The sequence below is a fragment of the Schistocerca americana genome, chromosome 7 (assembly GCF_021461395.2).
Source record: "Schistocerca americana isolate TAMUIC-IGC-003095 chromosome 7, iqSchAmer2.1, whole genome shotgun sequence".
In the NCBI taxonomy this organism is placed as follows: domain Eukaryota; kingdom Metazoa; phylum Arthropoda; class Insecta; order Orthoptera; family Acrididae; genus Schistocerca; species Schistocerca americana.
Window position 1 is genome coordinate 290,207,349 of NC_060125.1, and position 24,695 is coordinate 290,232,043.

The 24,695-nt window shown below is 44.4% G+C and overlaps 1 protein-coding gene across 1 annotated transcript in view; it reads right to left on the bottom strand.

Moving 5' to 3' along the window:
* Positions 1 to 22,386, bottom strand: part of LOC124622240 (myrosinase 1-like) — a 108,394-nt gene extending 86,008 nt beyond the window's left edge. The window contains exons 1-2 of the mRNA XM_047147894.1: positions 22,155 to 22,386; positions 18,840 to 18,973 (exon numbers count right to left, since the gene is read on the bottom strand). Coding sequence (XP_047003850.1) covers positions 18,840 to 18,973; positions 22,155 to 22,356 — 336 coding nt within the window. The 5' untranslated portion in view covers positions 22,357 to 22,386. The remainder of the gene's footprint in view (positions 1 to 18,839; positions 18,974 to 22,154) is intronic.
* Between the last annotated feature and the right edge of the window lie 2,309 nt (positions 22,387 to 24,695).

The window sequence follows — 24,695 nt, forward strand, 5'->3', positions numbered from 1 at the left end:
AAATTTCTCTCAACTGCCGCTGGAGTGCGTTGCGATCGCGTATACCACATTGGGGCGCACGTACCGTATGCACAAGTCGCATCGTTCCTGAGCGTTCAGCAGCACGTTGAACTTGGCACGCTCAACGTTAACGTTCGGCAGCACGGTCCGTGTGCCGACGACATAAGACGCTGCAGTCATGGACTGTGCGGCTGGTCCCGGCGGAGGTTCGAGTCCTCCCTCGGGCATGGGTGTGTGTGTTTGTCCTTAGGATAATTTAGGTTAAGTAGTGTTTAAGCTTAGGGAATGATGACCTTAGCGGTTAAGTCCCATAAGATTTCACACACACACACGTTGGCGACTGCGGAAACAGCAGACGGTCGGCAGCAACGGCGTCGGCACGTGCGTGTGAGTAACAACAGGCAAGGTAGGCCGCGAAGCGTCATTCAGCCAGCGTGTCCCTAGGTTTTGCCCTGTGCTATCTGGTTTTACGCTATAGCCAAACTAGAAATAGACTGTCTTTTAGTGACTGCGAGAAACAATGACGGCGTGGTAATTTGTAACTATTTGGAGATTGTTTTAAGTAATGTAGCTGTTACCAATGTGCAGTAACAAACCTTAACAACAGAAACCTGGAGCGAGCTCTTAAAAATCTCACGTTGTGAAATACTTAGCACGTGTGCACTATGTTCCAAAACGATCAATAGCTCCTTGTTTGCGTAAACATCGCGAACACTAGGAGCAACGAAAATGACCAAAGCTGGCATCTGCAGCCGGGAACATCACCTATGTGAATGGTGCCCCCACCGAAGGCCGCAGGAACAGTCTAAACAGGCAGGTTAACACAAGGGACACCACGAAGATACTGCTGGGGGGATCTTACACCTAAACGAAGAACCATGGAGACGCGAATGGCAGAGGCTGTAGAAGAGATACTAACAGAGCTACAGACAACACTTAAAGACAAGACAGTGTCATCGGCTATACCTGCACCAATTCAAAACAAAATATGGGTCTAGGCCAGGCGAAGCTTTATGGGCAGAATGAAGAAGTGCGAGCAGAAAATGCCAGGTTACGGAGAGAACTAGCCACCGCAAAAGACCCTGATGCACTAGATAGCATAATTCACAAATTTCGTACAGAAACCAAACCTCCTGCTCTGTTATTTGCGACAGTCGCTGCAACAGTCAATGCAGGAAAACCAAACAAGCAAGGTAGAGGAACGAATTCTACAGACTACAGCATAACAAACCAGCGTACTGTTCTCCATATCTGAAAGTAACCAAAATGCAAGAACAATGGCAGACCTTAAATCCAAGTCAGGACAAAATTAAGGTCAAAGCAACCAGAACGACAGCCAATACAGTAATTTTGGAAACAGAAACTCTAGAAGACAGAAGAAAGTTTTGGAAAAACGAAAAATCTGAAAGATATCAGGTGTGAGGAACCGCGCTAATTGCTATCAATCTTGGCAGTGCATAATGTTCCTACAACATTACCAGATGATGACAGTACGAAATTAATCTTAGCAACCGCATGTCTAAAGAACAATTGACAGAAGAGATAACGGTGAAGTTCAAAACTGGTCCAAGGGAAAAACCAACGGTAAATAACGTAATTGATGTCAGCCCAAGAGCTCGCCAGCAGTTATTACAAAAGGGGCACAGTCAACATCCAGTTAGAATCACTTAGTGTTAAAGAGTTTGTGGCGTTTCATAAATGCTTTAACTGTTGGGAATATGGTCACCCAACCAAACTGTGTGACAAAGAGGAAGTGTGCGGTAAATGGTGCAAAGTCTGGTCACAAAAAGTCTGACTGCACAGAATATATCACTGTAGGCTGTAGACCGTACAAACACCTCAACAGAACATGCAATAAATTCAGGGGACCAGATTCCTCTGCGAACAGGCAAATGCACGAGAGACAAATAGAGAGAACCGGCCTTTGCTCACTATAAAATGTTTAAAAATATAAAAGAATACGAAACGGACGGAGCAAGATCCCACCTCGCCGTTACTAAAACATTTCAGAGCAGCTGTGGGAGGAAATACAAGTCATCCTCCATGAAAAGAAGAGCGTGGAGGCGCGCATTATCCCGGAGACAACACTTAGGGCTGTCACGAACGACAGCCTCTCAGCACAATGAAGACTCGCGTTTCCTTATGAGTACCATCGTATAAGAAAAATATTTTCGCATCAGAGATTACATTGATGATGCATGCACACAAGGAGCCATGGGCTATTACGTAGCTATGCAAATCAAACACGAACTCTGAAACGTCCCCTTAGAACAATTATACATGACTGTGCTTAAACTGATACACAGTATTTTTAGCGCAACGCAATCTGACTTTCAAAAATCCCTACAAAAGAATGGTCCTGACTAACATTAACCTATACCTTTCACAAATCACTTACCACACAAAAATCTTCGTTACTCGAACTACTGCAATACAGCGAGCGCCACTACTGCCAGCTAAATAAAAGATTCTAACTACGGAGGGCACTAACTGCTGATAGGCATAGTTAGCAAACGAAAGATTTTAATAGAGAACAAACAACGTATTTACCTTAATAGTGTTGAAAAATCATAATATACATAGCAGTTCATGACATCCAGTCTTACCAATTTCAAAACTCCGCCGTTTCTCTCCCCACATCCACCACAACTGGCGGCTCACCTCCAACTGCGCAACGCTACGCGCTGTTAACATCCAACTGCCCAACACTACAATGGCAGACAACAACGCAAACTAGCCACAGACTGCACACAGCACAGCCAGTGATTTTCATACAGAGCGCTACGTAACGTTGCCAATAAAAAAACCTGCACAGCCTACTTACAACTCTTTCACTGGACAAAATTCCAGTTCGTAACACTGTTAAGAACTGAGGTACTAGAAGTAGATGATATAAGTATTAATGAAGTAACACATAGCAATCTACACAACACAGAGAGACAAAACAAAAGTAATATGCATCCGAGTCACACACAGAATGACATACGGCGCCATAGTAGTAAACACGCAACACATCCGCATCATAATGAGAAAGATCAAATAAGTCAAAGGAATACACAGGCAGAAAACAAAAAAAAGAATATGACACGAGAAAATGTTAGAACAGAATAGAACCAATACGTTTTACATAAGGAAGTAGCATACACAGCCCAGGTACACTAAAGACAGTAAACGAAAACGACCAACAGACCACACAACATACCTCAACACTCAAAGTAAACACAAATGCTATCAATGAAGACAACAAGATCTCAAAAACACCAAACAGCAAAACAAACCTGGCACAAGAAGGAAAGGTAAACACAGCCACTATAGGAATACAAGCAGATACCATACAACTAACATCAAATACACTCACGGGCAGGGAGAAATACACGACTCAGAGATTTGCATACCACAGACGGAAACGCAACGAGGAACAAAGTATCAAGTAATAAAGACGATAAACAAACTACAACAGACAACAGCGAGTTAATCTATGAAGAAGTTGAAAGTAACCCATCTCCTAGTAGATTAGAAAATAAAGATATTTTCCAAAGAGCACTACGAAATATCCAGAAGGGGTAAAATATGTTTTCCAACCACTGAACAAACACGTAGAATGATACTCCGAACTGTAGAGTGCCACATAAGATAGGTACATAAATTAGTGAAATCAATGTAAAGTGAAGTAGAAATTAGAAAGTAAATGAAAAACTTAGTTTAGAAAAGTACACACTGGCAAACAGCGGACAAAGCAGCAGTGGCAACGGCCGGCGCTTGAAGTCAGCACGTTCAGGAGAGAAGCGGAAACTGTCCATTCAGCCGTCAGGGCATCGCCCAACCAGCTCACTTCAAGAAGATTCTCAGAGAAGCTTTTCAACGTAACAGAAGAAGCCATCGCCCTCCCCACATAAGCGGAAGCTGTCGATTCAGCTGTCAGGGCATCGCCCGACCGGCTCACGTGTTTCTCAGTTGTCGTCACATGTGATCAAAGGCCCTCGCCTACATTTCAAGAGCCAATGACCGACGTTAAGAAGATTCTTCGAGAAGCTTTTCAACGTGACAGAAGAGGCAATGGCCGTGAAGTCGTTCACCTCCAGTGAACTGAAGTGAATAAATACACGAGACGCAGTGGGCCCGACAAGAGTAGCAATAGTTTTTAGTCAGTTTCGGTGCTGAAGACCGTCGTGCAAGAAGAGACTACATCACACACAGACGCACCAAGTCAGCCGCTGTAATGGAATAGCAAGCAGCAGCCTCGGCGCCAGAAGACAAAAGTTAAAAGGTATTTGAAGACTGGTTTTTACGTGCCCCGGTGACTCGTGAGGACGGGAAGGAGACGGCCTCACATCAGCAGTCACCTGTGAGATGGGATGAAGATCTGACGGCCGAAGACTGGCAAGCGGAAGTCCGTTGTTCGAGTTCGGGACACTGGCCTTCCCCCGCCGCGCCGCTCCGCTGGCCGACGCACAACACACGCGGCCGCTTAGAGAAGAGAAACACTGGGACGCCACATCCAAGGCATCACCATCCGATGCACGACTTGGCTCTCAATAATTAAACGGGCCACCGCACGAGGCGCGTCTCCAGTCAACTGGGCGAAACGGAGACACGAGATACACACCGCCACGCGTAGTCAGACGCCGCCGCTGCAGCAGCAGAAGGCTTCGCAAACGACACAGCTGCCGCTCTCCGAGCCAGAAGATCCAGTAAGGAAACTGCTGTTTCATTCTACATCATACCCGAGCCAAGGAAGAGCCTACCCTGCCACTGAGGACACATACCAGACGGATCGGAAGACATAACCTAAGGTTCAGGGAGACGGCTGTGCGACAGACTCCAGTCCCATAAACAGCTCTTCGGCCTTAATCCCCACCAGTTCGTGGTTAGATCACAAAAATCTATACAATCCGCCATTAACAAGGCACTGCAAAGAATACAAACGTCACAAGACAAATATATACTTGCGATTCTAATCGATACAACCGGCGCCTTTGACAGCCTCTGGTGGTCTGCACTATTTGCAAGATTTAGGGAAACAAAGATACCCACACCGTTATATTACAGTCTCGCAGGCTAGTGCAACAATAGAGTTATAGAATGGCACGCACGCCAACAAAGAGTCGTCAAAAGAATTACGAAAGGCTGCCCACAGGACTCAATATACGATCACATATTCTAGGACATCGCTATAGAGCCTCTTTGAAGCACTCGTGATGTGGACGGACAAGACGGTAACAGGAGTAATTTCGTATGCAGATGCGTAATGGTAATTACATCGGCCAGTTCAAGAGCAAATCTAGAACTAAAGGCAACACAGACAGTGCAAGAAGTAAGTAATTGACGCAATAACAATAAACTTCACAGAGCAGTCAACAAAACTGCTTACCTAGTGCTAAAGGGAGCATTACAAAGAAAACCAACAATCAGACTTAACAATACCATCATACAACGAAAGTCTACGACAAGGTACCTCGGAGTATATGTTGACAAACCACGCAAAACTCAAGATTGATGCATAATGTAGCCAGACCCAACACTGCACAGTTTAGACGACCACTAGAGATGACATGAATTTGCCGTATCGCCTTGGTTCAAATGGCTCTGAGCACTATGGGACTTAACATCTATGGTCATCAGTCCCCTAGAACTTAGAACTACTTAAACCTAACTAACCTAAGGACACCACACACATCCATGCCCGAGGCAGGATTCGAACCTGCGACCGTAGCAGTCGCGCGGTTCCGGACTGAGCGCCTAGAACCGCGAGACCACCGCGGCCGGCTCGTATCGCATTGTTAGAGTCCATTCTGAGCTTTGCAGCCAGCACAAGGACCTATCGTCTCTGCCTCACATCATCCAAAACCATTGTACGACGCGGACAAAGAAGCATCCTATTAAGAAGGTCAGGAGTGCTTGGGACAACATCTATAGAGGCATTATGCGTCGTCCTGGGTCTGTACCACATAAGCATTACAGTACGTTTCAGAGCAGCAGCATGCTGGATAAAAAAGGGACGACAGGAAAAAGTACAAGAAATTACAGGAAAACAAATAACTGACCAGAAAGAAATTAATGAATGGCGACGCAACAGGAAGAGGACGTAGAATACACACATTCTTCCCGAACATCCGAGAAGGAATGAGCGTGAAATATATAGATCTGATACGTGGTATGGTCCACTTTATTACGGGACATGGACCGTACCCACAACATCTCCATCGTGTTGGACTAGGTGACACAGACATATGAACATTTGGAGAAATCGCCCTAGCACAACACATCACATTATATTGCGGCATATAGAGACACATACGACCCCAACTGCACGACAATGACACATTACAAAGGATAAAACAGTCAGATGACTGATTAGAACTGAACACCATCACCGACAAAATTTCACAAGCACTCCGCACAACATACAGACAGGAAGGAGCATACATGAGTCGGAGAACAGAGAATCACCTCACAAGACAACTCAACATATGGAACGATTCCGACAACAACGCAAACACTGAATCGGATGCCTCAACAAACTCAGAACAAGACAATATGATTCATAGAACAACATGAAAAATAATAAGCATAATGAAAAAAAAGTGTATATTGAACATTATACAACAATATAAAATGCATAAAAATCTATAACATGCATAAGGATTGTAAATATAGGAAAGTAACATGTAAATAATTGCTAAGTTTAACTTCGTAACGGCGTACATTACAGAAATATACTGAGCTGAAACTTCCTAGGGAGGCGAAGCTAGACGAACTTCAGAGGCTCCCTTCCCACAGCAAAAGCCATGACATTGCCAGAAATCAACAGTGAAATTAATATGAGAAACGTATACTAATTTATAATATGTAATGAAAAATTGTATATAGCATATAAACATCGTTTGTACTTAGATCTAAGCAAATTGCTGCTCCACCTCGTACGGACTCGAAGTTGTTCCGATTCCTTCCCACCAGGAAGAGCCAGGTAGTGGGACACTTTCTTCTGCTAATAACCTCTTTATCATTAGCTTTTTAAATTGTTTCTGTTTTCTTTTCCTCGATTTATGTTCATTTTATCCCAGTACTAAGTCATTATTGTTACTGTAGTACCAACTCATTATTGTTAGTCTTTTTTTATTGCTCAAGAAAAAAAATGTTAGAAAAACGGAACAATGTATTCTAACATGCAAAATTGAAAAAATGTGCGACCTGCTTTTTAAAATAGGCAACAAGTCTTTCAGTAAGCAATAAATGAAATGAAATGAAGTTCTGTAAGATTCACACGAGTCACTTCTCGTCCCATCGTATCCCAACACGTTCTAGACTGGAGCCAGGTTCGGAGATCGTGGTGGCTACGGAAGTTGCTGCACGTTTTGCAGAGCACGTTGAGTATCACAGGTGGTGTTGGAACAACACATCACCTTCCTATCACAAGAATGGCAAAATAACGGGCCTCGCCGGCCGAAGTAGCCGAGCGGTTCTAGGCGCTACAGTCTGAAACCGTGAGACCGCTACGGTCGCAGGTTCGAATCCTGGCTCGGGCATGGATGAGTGTCATGTCCTTAGGTTAGTTAGCTGTAAGTAGTTCTAAGTTCTAGGGGACTGATGACCTCAGAAGTTAAGTCCCATAGTGATAAGAGCCATTTTTTTTAACGGGTCTCACAACAACCCCTCCAGAAACCCCAATTGTGAAAGAGAGTTGTAACTGGATGAATGCATTCTACGAGACAGCACTCACCACGTCTACGTCGTCCTCCCTAACGACTGTAACTTGCGTGTGGCAGAATCTGCCTTCATCGCTGATCCCATAACGGCACGAGCCGAGCCGTGCACGTCGATGCCGTAGCGTGAGTGGAAGACAGGCTAGAGACGTGCTTGCCTGTAGTCCTACTGTTAATATCCGATTTGCAACAGTTCGTGCTGAACGACTGGGCTCACAAACCCTCTCATATGTGATGTGGCTGTTCTACGATCTTCCACTGCTGTCCTTACAATACGACGATCTGGCAGGCGTCCAACGTGCGTGGACGTAGAGCGCATCGTCTACGGCTGTGGGAATGATCTATGATACCAGCATCGTTGCACAACTGACAAAGCACGTCTGCCTTGTGTGGTGTTTCTCTGGAAAGGCCATCACGCCACTCGGAACCCCAAAATTTAACCCCATTAAATTCACTCAATTGTCTGTAGGAAGCACGAGTACGCCTCCACTGTATGGTTGTCCGTTTGTTTCAGGCATCTGCACCACATTGAGCATTCGGGCTGTTGACATTTCCTGTTAAAGTGTACACACAGATAATGCTCTGGTACCCACACGATTCCATTTCCTGTTGGCGAACGACGCTGAAACCATTACCACTACATCTACAATCCCCAGGTGCCATGTGCCTTCATTCGATCAAAATCCAGCAGTGTATATTACGCGTTTACGTATCATGTCACGGTACATCGATACGGAATATTATTATTGCAGCACAGTCAGAAAGGCTGATCATTACGACAACTAACAGGATACGCACTCTGAGAGGTGAACTAAGACAAAGGTGAACTATAAGAAAAGTGCAGATACAATGAGATTATGAATTTTATGCTATGGTGATGGTTGCTAAACCAGCCTTCTTCTTCTTCTTTCTCATGTTATTTTACCTTTACCCCTTATCAACACAGGGTCGCAATGCTAATTATCTGATTTGGCATTGTAAATGTTGGGGGGGGGGGGGGCCTTCCTGTCGCCATCACCTTGTCCCCTAGGACTGAATTTCTGCCTTTTTCTAAATGTTTGTGATTCGTGTAACTGACCAGATCTGGGTATCAGTCCAGTATTCGCCGTGTCAGGTGTGGAAAACTGCCTAAAATCCACAACTAGGGTGGCCAGAGAACCGGCCCTTTTCGTTTATCCGCCAGTCGGATTAGAGCTGGGGCCGGTACACCTTACCGCATCCCAGAAGTAGCGTGCTGACATTCGCGGCTAACCGGTGAAGTATTAAGCCAAACCGCCAGTAACAGTAAAACACCTATAAAAAGATGGATATTATGGATTTCTTACAATATTTCATTGCAATTTACCATAGAAATTCAAAACTGTTATATATTTTCGTGCAATTAGAAGAACGGCTACAAAATTAGTTGACGGTATTATTTTTAGCGTTCCGTGCCCAGTCTTTGAAAACAGAATCCTTATAAAATCGTATTGTTGTCCGTCTGTCTGTCCGTTCAACTGTTAAGAACACTTTTCTCTCATGAACGGAAAGACGTATCAAGTTCAAATTTATCTCATATATTAAGGTCCATGGTCCCTTGGCGGTGTAAGACGTTTAAGCTTTTAAGTCGATGCAGTGAAAAGATACGGCCATTTATGTCACCTATTTTGGTACTCGAAAACTCATTCATCGAAAGCTATAGGATAATCCCAGTTGACCTAGAACCATGAAATTTGGCAATAAGTAGGTTTCACAGTACAAGTAAAGGACAAAAGGTTCATTTTTAAGTATATCGCATAGAAAATATCTTTCTGCCATTTGAACATTCATCATGTTTTAGTAAGTAAACAAAAAAATATTTTATTAAATCTTCTATTTATACATACACTCCTGGAAATTGAAATAAGAACACCGTGAATTCATTGTCCCAGGAAGGGGTAACTTTATTGACACATTCCTGGGGTCAGATATGTCACATGATCACACTGACAGAACCACAGGCACATAGACACAGGCAACAGAGCATGCACAATGTCGGCACTAGTACAGTGTATATCCACCTTTCGCAGCAATGCAGGCTGCTATTCTCCCATGGAGACGATCGTAGAGATGCTGGATGTAGTCCTGTGGAACGGCTTGCCATGCCATTTCTACCTGGCGCCTCAGTTGGACCAGCGTTCGTGCTGGACGTGCAGACCGCGTGAGACGACGCTTCATCCAGTCCCAAACATGCTCAATGGGGGACAGATCCGGAGATCTTGCTGGCCAGGGTAGTTGACTTACACCTTCTAGAGCACGTTGGGTGGCACGGGATACATGCGGAGCCGGCCGAAGTGGCCGTGCGGTTAAAGGCGCTGCAGTCTGAAACCGCAAGACCGCTACGGTCGCAGGTTCGAATCCTGCCTCGGGCATGGATGTTTGTGATGTCCTTAGGTTAGTTAGGTTTAACTAGTTCTAAGTTCTAGGGGACTAATGACCACAGCAGTTGAGTCCCATTGTGCTCAGAGCCATTTTTTTTTTTTGATACATGCGGACGTGCATTGTCCTGTTGGAACAGCAAGTTCCATTGCCGGTCTAGGAATGGTAGAACGATGGGTTCGATGACGGTTTGGAGGTACCGTGCACTATTCAGTGTCCCCTCGACGATCACCAGTGGTGTACGGCCAGTGTAGGAGATCGCTCCCCACACCATGATGCCGGGTGTTGGCCCTGTGTGCCTCGGTCGTATGCAGTCCTGATTGTGGCGCTCACCTGCACTGCGCCAAACACGCATACGACCATCATTGGCACCAAGGCAGAAGCGACTCTCATCGCTGAAGACGACACGTCTCCATTCGTCCCTCCATTCACGCCTGTCGCGACACCACTGGAGGCGGGCTGCACGATGTTGGGGCGTGAGCGGAAGACGGCCTAACGGTGTTCGGGACCGTAGCCCAGCTTCATGGAGACGGTTGCGAATGGTCCTCGCCGATACCCCAGGAGTAACAGTGTCCCTAATTTGCTGGGAAGTGGCGGTGCGGTCTCCTACGGCACTGCGTAGGATCCTACGGTCATGGCGTGCATCCGTGCGTCGCTGCCGTCCGGTCCCAGGTCGACGGGCACGTGCACCTTCCGCCGACCACTGGTGACAACATCGATGTACTGTGGAGACCTCACGCCCCACGTGTTGAGCAATTCGGCGGTACGTCCACCCGGCCTCCCGCATGCCCACTATACGCCCTCGCTCAAAGTCCGTCAACTGCACATACGGTTCACGTCCACGCTGTCGCGGCATGCTACCAGTGTTAAAGACTGCGATGGAGCTCCGTATGCCACGGCAAACTGGCTGACACTGACGGCGGCGGTGCACAAATGCTGCGCAGCTAGCGCCATTCGACGGCCAACACCGCGGTTCCTGGTGTGTCCGCTGTGCCGTACGTGTGATCATTGCTTGTACAGCCCTCTCGCAGTGTCCGGAGCAAGTATGGTGGGTCTGACACACCGGTGTCAATGTGTTCTTTTTTCCATTTCCAGGAGTGTATATAAACTGAAGTCCCCTGATCGCTTCTTTCGTATGACCGGGGTACTCAGGGGGACTACTAGAGCTTTTCATAAGATCTTAGCATTCCCGAGAGCAATATCTTGCCAGTATCTAAACTGATAATAGTAAAAAATCGTTGAGATTCTCGATTCCCAGGATGAATGAACTACATAAATACATATTTAAGTTTATGTGGAACCCTCAGTGTATGAGTCCCACTCGCGCTTGGCCGGTCTTTTTGGATGCTATGGACTTATGTTTCAAAGAGAGCTTGACACAGATCTTAGTGAAGTCAAACTCTTGTTGACATACAAAACCTGAACGATATCTAAATGAAAGTAAGGAAATCAATTTGAGGGGGACTCAAATGAAACAATAGTAAAATTTTGACAGCTGCCGTGATGGAAATCGCAAGACATTTTGGTCTTAGATGAGGTCAGGTAGATGATCTAAATCATAAGTTCAGTCGATCAGTCACGATATTGGTACGAAGCGTAGTATGACAGACAGAATGCCGCAGTATTGAACTGGGTCTTTCGAGTTAGTTAATTTATCATGAACCTAAAGTGATTTCCTCTTTGTCTTCGCACGAATGGTGAAATGACAGATATTGATGTAAACAGAAGAAAGGCATCGGTATCTGATGAGATAACTGTAACTTATGCGAAAGAACTTGCTGCCTTGTAGCAGTTTAACATAGGATACCAAGTGATTGGGAAAAAGTGTAGGCCACACCAGTTTTTAAGAACTGTGGTCTATGAGACGTACATAAGCTTAGATTATTTCTCTGTCATCTGTGTTGTGCTTAACAACATAACAGATTTAATGGTTATGCAGTTATCTTCTCGTAGATTGAAAATATACTCAGTAGGAGTCAATACGGATTCCGAAAACTGAGACCTTGTGAATATAGTTACATTCTTCGTTCATAAGGACTAGACTGTCGTAGACAAAGTGGCCCAAATTGTTTCCTTGTTCTTTGATTTCCGGAAGACTATCAATAATTTTTGAATGTTGAGCTCCATAAGGTTCCCTTTCTGTGCAGCGACCGTGGAATATAAAACTATAAAGAATGTAGCAACCAGTCGCGGAACATAATTTATTTATCTTTTTGCAAATCGATTTCGACTGATATCAGTCACCATCAGTGCATTTTTCTAACCAACACACGCCATAAGTAGAAATACTGTCCTTGGCAGATTTCTATCATGACAGAAATCTGCCAAGGACAGTATCTCTACTTATGGCGTGTGTCGGTTAGAAAAATGCACCGCTGGTGACAGATATCAGTCGAAATCGATTTGCAACAAGATAAATAAATTATGTTTCCGCGACTGGTTGCTACATTCTTTATAACTTTATTTTCAATAATATTAGACTCAGCCGTTTCTTGGACAACACTGAAGCTGAACGAGCATAGCACTAGGTATGCGATTGATTTCAGCAGACAGGAATAAACAGTTCATTCTTAATGAATAGAAATATAAATTATTTAGTAAATGTCGTCGGAAACACTGTAAGGCTGTTGGAGGAATATGTTGAACACATAAGAAAGAATCATCATGCTAACTTTTTTTCAAACATTGTTCTCCTTATGTCAGTATGTGTACACTATTCTGTATATCTGCACGTAGGAGCCGTGAAACCAAGTAAGCCTCAGCTGTAAATCTCCGCCAGCCGCGGTGGCCAAGCGGATCTAGGGGCTTCAGTCCGGAATCACGAGGCTGCTACGGTCGCAGGTTCGAATCCTGACTCGGGCATGGATGTGTGTGATGTCCTTAGGTTAGTTAGGTTTAAGTAGTTCTAAGTATAGGGGACTGATGACCTCAGATGTTAAGTCCCGTTGTGCTTAGAGTTATTTGAACCATTTGTATATCTCCTACGTCTTCCCCCCAGCATACCTCTCCCAAACCAATACATGTACTTCGTGTAGCTGTACTGCATATCTGGAATAGCACGTAATGACAAATGCGCAGCAGTAAGTTGTCATCTTGAGCGATCAAGAAGCCCGCTTTGTCCGTTCAGTTGGGACTACAGTCTGTCACGACGCTGGAAACTGGACCAGGTGCCCTCCCACGTCCTTGTAGAAACCGCAGGGAGCGCATTTGGAATGTTTGCACTACTTATCGTGGAGGAACCATACTGTAGGATACGGAGTTGCACATCACGATGCTAAGTTATGCGAGAGTGCAGCTAAGCATTTCATGTAGATGCAGGAGCCTGTCATCTGTCCATCGTGTCCATCAGTTATACCGAGGGACAGCCCGTTCCCAAAACGGAATGTAAACCACTCTGCAAATTTTCTTTTCATGACAGCACTGAAGCGGCTTGCGTGGAGATGTTGGAGAAAGTCTTGCGAATGTAGCCCATGACACATGGTAACTGCAATGTAAGGCTTCGTATGCTTCTAGGGTACATGCCAAGTGCAAAAGTGCAGCTTATTTGGGAAATGATGTGGTTACTAGAGCATGTGTCTGGCATTAGTCGTGCCTTTCAAGATTCCGATGTACCATGTGGTTGAAAAATCTCAAAGAAGCCGTCTCAGTGTGCGTTCTTGGAATATACTGCATGAAATAACCATAGGTCATTTTATTAGTTATTTGTCCCCTGAAAAGAGATCACAGTACACTATATGACGAAAAGTATCCAGACACCAAAGTATTAGTGTAGTGTATGTCCACCTTGCCTTGAACTCTGCTGGAGACACTTTCAAAGAGTTCTCTGAATGTCTGTGAAGGACTGACAGCCCATTCTTGGTCGACAGCCAAAACCACAGAAGGTAATAATGTGGGAAACTAGAGTTTGGCGGCCGGCCGGTGTGGCCGTGCGGTTCTAGGCGCTTCAGTCTGGAACCGCGTGACCGCTACGGTCGCAGGTTCGAATCCTGCCTCGGGTATGGATGTGTGTGATGTCCTTAGGTTAGTTAGGTTTAAGTAATTCTAAGTTCTAGGTGACTGATGAGCTCAGATGTTAAGTCACATAGTGCTCAGAGCCATATTTAGGGTTTGGCGCGAACTGAATTTCCCAGTTCATCCTGAAGGACTTCCACTCGGTTCAGGTCAGGGGTACGGACAGGCCAGTCTTTACGGAATGTTACTCTCCATAGACTAATGCCTCACATGTGTTGCTTTATTAAATGGTATATTGTCAAGCGGATACAAGCAATCATCGTCTCCGAAATGCTCCTGTACTGCATTTAGAACTCTATGGTGTAAAATTTGTTCATATCCTTCCCGTTCTCCGTTGTGGTAAGCGCAGTATAGGCCACCACACGCAACCACGAAAGTGCCCTTACCGGAACAATACCTTCTCCATACTACACTCCTGGCAATACACTGTTGGCAGGTATGATTCTCTAGGTATTCGCCAATCCAAACCCTTCCATACGTCTTCCACAGGGTACAGCGTGATTAATCACTCGAATCACTTGTTTCCAGTCATCTACTATCCAGTGACGTCGTTCTTTACACCACATCAAGCGTCAGTTAACATGGCTGCAGAAATGTTTGAGTTATGAGTTTCTCACCGATTACCGTATCCCTTTCCTTTTCTTAACTCACTACGCACAGTTACTGTGCTATCTGGACTGTGTATAGCACTTTGGAACTCACAAGTGACTCACAAAAAAAAAAAAAAAAAATGGTTCAAATGGCTCTGAGCACTGTAGGACTTAACATCTGAGGTCATCAGTCCCATAGAACTTAGAACTGCTTAAACCTAACTAACCTAAGGATGTCACACACATAAATGCCCGAGGCAGCATTCGATCCTGCAACCGTAGCGGTCGCACGGCTCCAGACTGAAGTACCTAGAACTGTTCGGCCACACCGACTCCTTCCGCTGATTTCACGTGATTGCTTTTTACTACCCCCTCCCCAGTGCTCGCCGGCCCCTGTCCGTCAGTATATGATATCTGCATGGTCTCACTTTAGTTGTGATAGTTTTTTGCATTTTCACTTCACAATCACATCACCAATAACCGGTATCTTCAGAAGGATTGAAATGTCCGTGACGGATCTGTTGCTCAGATAGCATCCAATGTCTAACCAACGTTCTAAGTCTCATGAGCGACCAGTCTGCTCTTACAGCTTCTCTACTGGCACCACAATACTCCCCTGCCTCCATTTATAATGCTGGCTTCACCTATAGTGACACATGTAGTGGAAAATACTTTTGATCAGATAGTGTGTACTGCTCACATACACACCAGAAGACACAATTTGGTGAAACAAGTTCGGTTCAACAGTTAGTGTTGCAGTAAATGCACACTCCTGTTTTCACACCATGAAGAAGCCCCTGATGTGACACTACCATTTTAGAACTTTGAAGTGGACCGTTCTGAGTGTGAAGTTACCTCGACAAACGCAGTTATGCTTCTAGAGAAATATAAAAAGCAATTCAGGACGCCATCTCCTTTCCCGCCCATAGGACGCGAAAGGCCAACTGTACACCAGCTGCAAAGCCCCAACATCTTTCCCTAAATCAACCAGTCTCCCTGCAACACCAGGCTGCAACGGCCAACTGCAGTTACAGTATGTGAAATAATCATTCGATCTACTAAATTTACTCTTTAATGGTCCGCCCCGGTAGCTGAGTGATCAGCGTGACAGACTGTCAATCCTAAGGGCCCGGGTTCGAGATTTTCTCCGCTCAGGGACTGGGTGTTGTGTTGTCCTAATCATCATCATTTCATCCCCATCGACGCGCAGGTCGCCGAAGTGGCGTCAAATCGAAAGACCTGCACCAGGCGAACGGCCTACCCGACGGGAGGCCCTAGCCACACGACATTTCCATTATTTTACTCTTTAAAGGCTGCATGAAAAAGGTGAAAAAATCGAAAACGAAATGATTGTCGGAAGTACAGGAAAGTCAAAACAACCTTCGGTGGAAATAAAAGGAAGGATGATAACATTAAGGGTGCAACGGGAATTCCACTGTTAAATGCAAAGGTGAGAGCGGATAGCTGGAAAGAGTAAATCGAAGACAGCTCTGAGGAGGAAGATATGTCTGATGTGATAGATGAAATAGGAGTCGATTTAGAGGTGACAGGTTACCCAGTATTAGAATCGGAATTTAATAGAGATTTGGAGGACTTATGATCAAAAAAGGCAGAAGGGATGGATAACATTCCATCAGAATTTCTAAAATCATTAGGTGAAGTGGCAGCAAAACGACTATTCACGTTGTTGTGTAGAATGTATGAGTCCGGTGACATACCATCTGACTTTCGAAAAAATATCATCCACACATTTCCGGAGACTGCAAGAGCTTACAGGTGCGAGAATTATCGCACAATCAGCTTAATAGCTCATGCATCCAAGTTGCTGACAATAATAATACACAGAAGAATGGAAAAGAAAATTGAGGCTGTGTTAGACGATGATCAGTTTGGCTTTAGGAAAGGAAAGGCACCAGAGAGGCAATTGTGACGTAGCGGTTGATAATGTAAGCAAGATTAAAGAAAAATCAAGATTAATTCTTAGGATTTATCGACCACAAAAAAGCGGTCGATAATATAAAATGGTGTAATATGTTCGAAATACTAGAAAAATAGGGATAAGCTATAGGGACAGACGAGTAATATACAATATGTACAAGAACCAAGAGGGAATATTAAGAGTGGACGACCAAGAACGAAATGTTCGGATTAAAAAGGGTGTAAGACACGGACGTAGCCTTTCGCCCCTACTGTTCAATCTGTACATCGAAGAAGCAATGATGGAAATAAAAGAAAGGTTCAGGAGACTCTGAGACTATGGGACTCAACATCTTAGGTCATCAGCCCCCAAGAACTTAGAACTACTTAAACCTAACCAACCTAAGGACGTCACACACATCCATGCCCGAGGCAGGATTCGAACCTGCGACCGTGGCAGTCGCGCGGTTCCGGACTGAAGCGCCTTGAACCGCTCGGCCACCGCGGCCGGCTGGTTTCGCTGATGACATGATCTGCTGAATGGAACGAACAGTCTAATGAGTACAGAAAGTGGACTGAAAGTAAATCGAAGAAAGACGAAAGTAATGAAGAGTAGCAGAAAAGAGAATAGTGAGAAACTTAACATCATGACTGATGGTCTCGAAGTAGAAGAAGTTAAGGAATTACGATACCTAGGCAGCAGAATAACCAACGACGAACAAAGCATGGAAGACATAAAAATCAGTCTAGCACTGGCAAAAAGGGGCCAGGTGAACGCCTGCAACAAGCCTGTGTACTGCCTTGACGCACCGGACCTACACCTAGATTTACACGTGCGAATTCGTATGACAATGAGAGCACTCACTTGGTTATCTCACGAACCCTGACTGCAGATTTCTACGTCAATCTAGTGGGTCGACCTGAGCGTTCCAGGGGCTCTTTTTCAACAGGATAACGGTGTCTCACATACTGCTGTTCGAACGTAGCATTATAAACAGGGTGTTCACATGCTCCCGTAACCTTTTCGACCACCAGATCTGTCTCTAATAGTGCGCATGTCGGACGTCATTCACTGACAACTCCAGCGTCATTCAAAACCAGTATTATCCGTTGCTGTATTAACCAATAATATGCAACAGGCATGTAACTCCATCCCACAAACTGACATCCGAGACCTGTACAACACAGTTGACGCACGTCTGCATGCTTGCGTTCAACAGTCTGGTGATTACATCGGTTATTAATGTACCAGTCGTTCACATCTGCAATGGCTTGTCTCGCATTTACCTGTGATACTCCAATTTTAATCAAATATGTTACCAAGACAAATGTATTCCCGAAATATCATTACTCTTCGTTAATTCTTTTTTGGTGCTGCAATTTTTCATTGTATGTTTGCTGCAGGCTTAAGATGGCTGCAGACTTTTTAATTACAGGCATCAAATCTTAACCACCTTTTCATAAAGTATGTAGTTCCCAATTTGGAGGTCTTTTTTCGCAGTAGAACATTAATGGGAGGAACAGCTTCAATAGTAATACCCATTTTCCAGGAGCGTTATTCTCCAAACTATCGAAGGAGAATTGAGAAGGTTGGAAAGTAAGAGAAAGCCACTGACAGAAGTAAAAATCTGAGGACAGGTCGTGAGTCGTGCCTGGGCGCTCAGTCGGTAAGAACACTGCTTGCGAGGGACGAGGTTTCGAGTCCCGGTCCGACACGCAGTTCTAATCTGCCAGGAAGTTTCAATACAGAGCACCCTCTGCAGCAAAGTGAAAGATTCTTTCCACAAGCTTTAATAGAGTTTTTTCATAACACAACACACGTCCTTAATTTCTGAACTGGACAGGGGTCACACTCTCGTGAAAGTAAACACAACCTGGTCAGCCACTACGAAATTTCACCTTTTGATGTAACAGTGAGATAAATTTTTAAGTACGTTCGTCTTATTTCTTGTTTATGATTCGAATAATAAGCGCTTAAGGCACGTAAACAGTTCACTGCGTTCTTTAACAATCAGCAAAACAAAGTTCAACGTGAACTCATTTAAAGCGACGAAATAGTTACGAATAAACAATTACTGTAACTGAAGTTTGCAACTCCATCCCAATTTACGATACTGTAGGTAGGTACTCGACAATATCTGAATTCGAAGTCGTAACAGGAGAAGCAAGCTGAAGTTAACATAGGGAGACAGTTTCGATGAAGGGTTTAATCCATACTTACACTCAAATTCTTCAGAGCCTGTACGTCCTCCGCATACTTGTGATACGAGTCGCAGGCCACATCCCCGTTGTCGCCGTTGGTGCCGTATTCTGGATGTTCGTGCAACATCCGGTCCCATATGCTCTCACCCTTTCCTGTAAAATGAGGAGTAGTGGATCAGAAATGTCCAAAAAGCAACTCTGATTTAATAAGCTACCTCTCTGTGAATGAGAGTTTTACTATCCTGTTGGGACTAGGATGTAAAAGTTCAGTTAACTCGGTAAATAGTGTGGCAAATGGGAGATTTCTGGCATAGGGTATGCCTTGCACTACTGCAGAGCTACAGGGAACTTGTGTCTACTTGCCAACAACATTATTTCAGACTCCACATTCATACTGCGTCTTGACGTGGTACCCGAATCACCGTCATATACTAGGAGAGTGACGTTTGACTGAGACTGGTGAAAAAACTGAGCAAAGTAATTTAAGTTTCAGATCGAAGCGACGGTAATTTCAACAGAAGTTTTGTAAATCCACGGGATGCAGAAGGCAAATGAAGGGAGCGAATGTATTTCTAAGGGGCTGCCAACCCTTTTCTTCGAGTTATTAAAACTGAGCTTCGAAAAAGTATAAAGTTTCTTAAAAGAAAATTAGGAGTGAAATTGTTAAGGCTTTCGTGGCAACTCGTCGTCAAACTGCCTGTTGGATTCTATCTCGGGTTTTTCGGGTGACGTTTGTTTGATGATTTTTTTGATGTTTCGCCATCACCAGTGGCTGGCACTGCCAAGGCTTCGGCCACCATTGCTGATGGTGGACTGGAGTCAAGCTCGCAGCCGCAGATTGTATTTACCTGGCGCGCCAACGCACAAGACCCTTTCCGTGGTCATTTCCGGTGATGTTCTCCCCTCGCTACCTGCAGCGGTCGTTCGCTGCAGCACGGGAATCCATCTTGAGGCTTTCTTCTTTCTTCTTGCAGCTGTTCTCATGTTTGTGTACTTCTATAGCTTCTCTGGCCAAGCGGGCGTGGCAGATCTACTCTACAGCAAGATCTTCCGTGTCGGCTAATTTTAATGTGTGGTTAATCTCACACGGCCGATTTCTCCACCTGCCCCAATCTGCAATGCCGCTTACGTTCTCTGATGCTGATCCTGGCCCTGATCGTCCAATCATTCCAATATGAACTTTTCTGCATCTACATGGTATGCGGTATATTCCCGACATTGTCAAGTTGGTCCCTTTTGTCCTCTGCCGATGTGAAACTCTCTTTGATCTTCTTTGTCGGATAATAAATCGTCTTTACGCTGTGTTTGCGCACTATATGGCCGATTCTGTTCGTCACTCTGGGAATGTATTGCAGAAAGACCGTACCCAAAATTTCTTTTTCCAGTGTGTCACTTGCTCACCTCTAATGTAACTTCTGGATTACCGATTGCTCCTCAGAACACTTTTCAGTCTCGCGACTGAGATTCTGCGTCTCTCATATTCGTCTTACTCGTGTTACCAGCGTATTAATCATGCCTCATTTGTGACTCGGGTGGTGATTTGACACTTTGCGCAGGTATCGGTCCGTGTGTGTGTTTTCGACACATACTGTAGAGCAATTTTTAGATGAAACTGAACTCTTCTGTCATAAAACATTGAAACTCTTCTTGCTTAAAATTGAGGTTGTCCTTCGAAAAATTGAACTTCATAAAAATAGCCATAGTCGGAAAAGAATTAAACGTTTCTTAAGGAAAAAGGAAAAACATTCCTACAGAACAGATTATATCTTCTTAGGCGAGAACTAAATCATTATTTCGAAAAGAAAAAGCTTTGGGAAAAATTATCTTGTTTGTGAGAATTAAAAATATTTTTAATTGGATTAAAACTCTAATTCTGGAAAATCTTTGGAAAGAAACCTGCATCTCTTCCTTAAAAAAAGTACCTTTCTTTAAATGAATACGAGGGTCACGGAATAATCTGTGGAGAAACCAGAATCCAGTAGTCTGTCTCCGTGTATTGGGAGTCCATTATTAAAGAAGCAGTTGAAATACTTGTAGGTAACGACTTAATTGACAGAGACAGGGCCGCGAGAGTTGCCGGCACGGTAGCTCAGCATGTTCGGTCAGAGGGTTAGCTGTCCTCTGTAATAAAAAAACTGAGTTAATGGGTCAACAACGAACTGAAACTGGTGTCTTGCGACGTCCGCCCCGAGCAGATACAACGAACAAAACGAACAAAATGAGATTAAAAAAAAAAGCGGTGTAAGGCGCTGCTGTCATGGAGTGTGCGGCTGGTCCCGGCGGAGGTTCGAGTCCTCCCTCGGGCATGGATGTGTGTGTTTGTCCTTAGGATAATTTAGGTTAAGAAGTGTGTAAGCTTAGGCACTGATGACCTTAGCAGTTAAGTTTCATAAGATTTCTCACACATTTGAAGATTTTTTTGAACGGAAACAGGATGTCAACTCAGTAAATGCCAATAATCATCACTTTCGGCACTAAGGAACTGTCATGCGCAAACAAACGAATGCAACGATTTTAACACAGATGGAGAATCGAAGCCAGGACAGTTAAGTCGGGCACGAAGACCTTTCCCGTGCTCGTACAATTGGTCCGCGGCTTGTGGCTATGCTTTCCCCGACACACGCATATGGAAACCGCGGTCTCTTTCTCCGGCAGGGAGCATTGGACTACGATGACCTTATAAACTCGCCGGCTCTTTTCTAGCGAGCCCCACATAAACAGGTGAACCACAACAGTAATGAGTCAGCAGCACCGAAAGATCACGAGCAGTAGCCTTGCGGATATAATATGCAAATTACACAAGACCATACAAAGCGATTCCCGTGAACCATTCAAGCATGAGTTTTTCATTGAGAAAGTGCTTAACTCACTAGAGAGGCTGAATGGTTGTGAGGCTAAATATTGTGGCAGGATGTCGACGTCATCTGGGTGCAAGCACAAAACCTTATGAAATACTCATTACGGCGGTAAAACATTAAGATTCATCGTTTACTTCTTGATGATTGGGTCTTTTACCATGTAGGTGACCATAATTCGAAGTAAAAGTGCGGAAAAACAAGTATCGTGCGGCACGACGTCCTGGTGCACCTCTTTCAGCTGGACACCACCTGGACGACGTGGGCGTTCTTAAAACTATCACCACCCGGCTTTCTCCAGACGGTCGCCCAGCCAAGTACTAACCGGGACCATCGTTGTTTAACTGCGGTGATCAGAGGGGGGAGGGGGGAGAGAGACCGGTGTTACTAACTTAACAAGGCCGTTTGGCAAAGTGGAGAGGAAGATACACTAGCACTAGCACTTGTGAATTTCTGTCCCTACAGCCTCTGTCACTCACCATCGGCGTCCCAGCCGCCCTCGATCTGGTAGGCAGCGGTGGCTGCGCCCAGCATGAAGCCGTCAGGGAACTGGTTGACGGCCCCCGCTCGCGAGAGAGTGAGCGGAGATTGGTGGGAGTCGGCTGCCGCCGGCCAGAGCGCGGCTTCTGCTATGGAGACCAGGCACGCAGCTAGCAGCAACACTACTCGTTTGGATAACATAGTCTCTGCCTCACAACTAAAGGTGCCACGTCTTTCAAAGCCTACTGTCTATAAAGTTGATTGCTTTAATTTCGTCCTGGTTTTTATCGCCGTAATACAGCTGCAGTCCAGTGATAGCGTCAAGTGTTTACGAAATTTGGGTCCGCTATAGAGCTCGCAACTTCAGTCATTGCATAATGTATTAACTTTCTGAAGCTAGAGATAACGTCTTTTCTTATCGCAAACCGACACCTGAAACAGTTCTCCACTTCTTAGAAGGGATGTCTCTCGGCTCGAACAGGAATTTCTAATTAAAAATATCTACACAGACCTGTCTCACATTTCCCCGCCTACGACGGCGTTTGATTATGTTGCTCTTGGTTTGTACACTGCAGCGCTTGCGGTTTTGGAGAAGTGGAGGTTAACACGCCAGTCAGTCAGTTACCTCAGCAAGTAGTGAACATGTTTAGTATACGTATGTCAGTATTCTCATATATATACAGCAAAAATGAACTAATCCACCAAACGTTGGAATGTTTTAAGCATTATCGCTTACAAGTTAAAGCTTTATCCATCAGAAGACGGTGTAGGACGTGATGACGACGCTGTCGCAATGATTTTTGTGAATCGGTTTGTCCAGAAACATGATCATTCATTTGACTGCTCAACTGGAGTTGCAATGGATACGACAGTGGATGAAGAAAGCGACTATACGAGGTGTGGCTAGAAAAAAACCGGACTAGTACTGGTGAAACAATAAAACGAATTCAATAAGGCTGAAAGTCGCGTGGCCTGTCACGTGACTCTCGCTCCGCCTACTGCTCGAGTTTCATCTGCCTCCTGCACTCAGTCTGCCCGTGGCGTCTGTTTTAAGTAGTTGACGTTTTGTCTGTGCGTCGGAAAATGTTGAGTGTACAGAAAGAACAGCGTGTTAACATCAAATTTTGTTTCAAACTAGGAAAATCTGCAAGTGAAACGTTTGTAATGTTACAACAAGTGTACGGCGATGATTGTTTATCGCGAACACAAGTGTTTGAGTGGTTTAAACGATTTAAAGATGGCCGCGAAGACACCACTGATGACACTCGCACTGGTAGACCATTGTCAGCAAAAACTGATGCAAACATTGAAAAAATCGGTAAACTTGTTCGACAAGATCGCCGTTTAACAATCAGAGCAGTGTCTGAGTTAACAGGAGTTGACAAGGAAAGTGTTAGGCAGATTCTTCATGAAAGTTTCAACATGAACAAAGTGCGTTCAAAAATGGTTCCAAAGTGTCTCACAATTGAACAGAAGGAACGCCGAAGAATGATTTGTTCTGACATCCTGGAAAACATTGAAAGTGATTCCACCTTCTTACAAAATCGATGCATTGGAAAACTCCTGGTTCTCCACGACAAAAAAAAGCACGAATGTCAAAATCGAAATTCAAGGCAATGATGATTGTTTTTTTTGACATCAAAGGGATTGTGCACATTGATTGGGTACCAGAGGAACAAACAGTGAATCAGCATTACTACATTAGCGTCCTGGCTACCCTACGTGAGCGAGTACGGAGAAAACGGAACGATTTGTGGAGAAAAAAGTCATGGATCCTTCACCAAGACAATGCCCCAGCTCACAGAGCGTTGTCAGTGAAGACGTTTTTGGCAAAACACAACATTCCCATCTTAGATCATCCACCCTACTCACCTGATTTGGCCCCCTGTGACTTTTTTCTTTTCCCTAAAGTCAAGTCAGCTTTGAAAGGAACTAGATTTGAGACTGTTGAAGCAGTAAAAGTAAAAGCGACGGAAGTAATGTATGGACTTACCGAAAATGATCTGCAGCATTGCTATGAACAGTGGAAAATTCGTATGGAGCGGTGTAGAGACCGAGGAGGAGAGTACATTGAAGGAGATAACATGAAATTGTAAATAATTGTAAATAAATGTTTTTTCCAGCATCAGTCCGGTTTTTTTCTAGCCGCACCTCGTATATAAGATAACACGATTAATAGTGTTCAAGATTGTAGTTCTAGCAACAGTGGCTGATACAGGACTCGTACAACAGAAGCTAACAGTTGTACTGGCTATTAACCTTCACCGGAAAAGAAATCGTATACTGTTAGTATTTTAACAAAATTTTTCTGGAGATCGTATTGAATGTATTATGATTACATTATTATACACATCCACGTACAGTTGTGACTTACAGCTCGTTACTGAAGAGACAATCATCCATAAAAAGCTCATTGAACCTCAAATTAATATTTGATTGTGTGGAGGAAAAACAAACAATTTAGAGGAAACAAGGCAATCAAAGAACCGATGATAAAACAACACATTATATCCCAGTACGACACAGTAAGAATTGAAAGG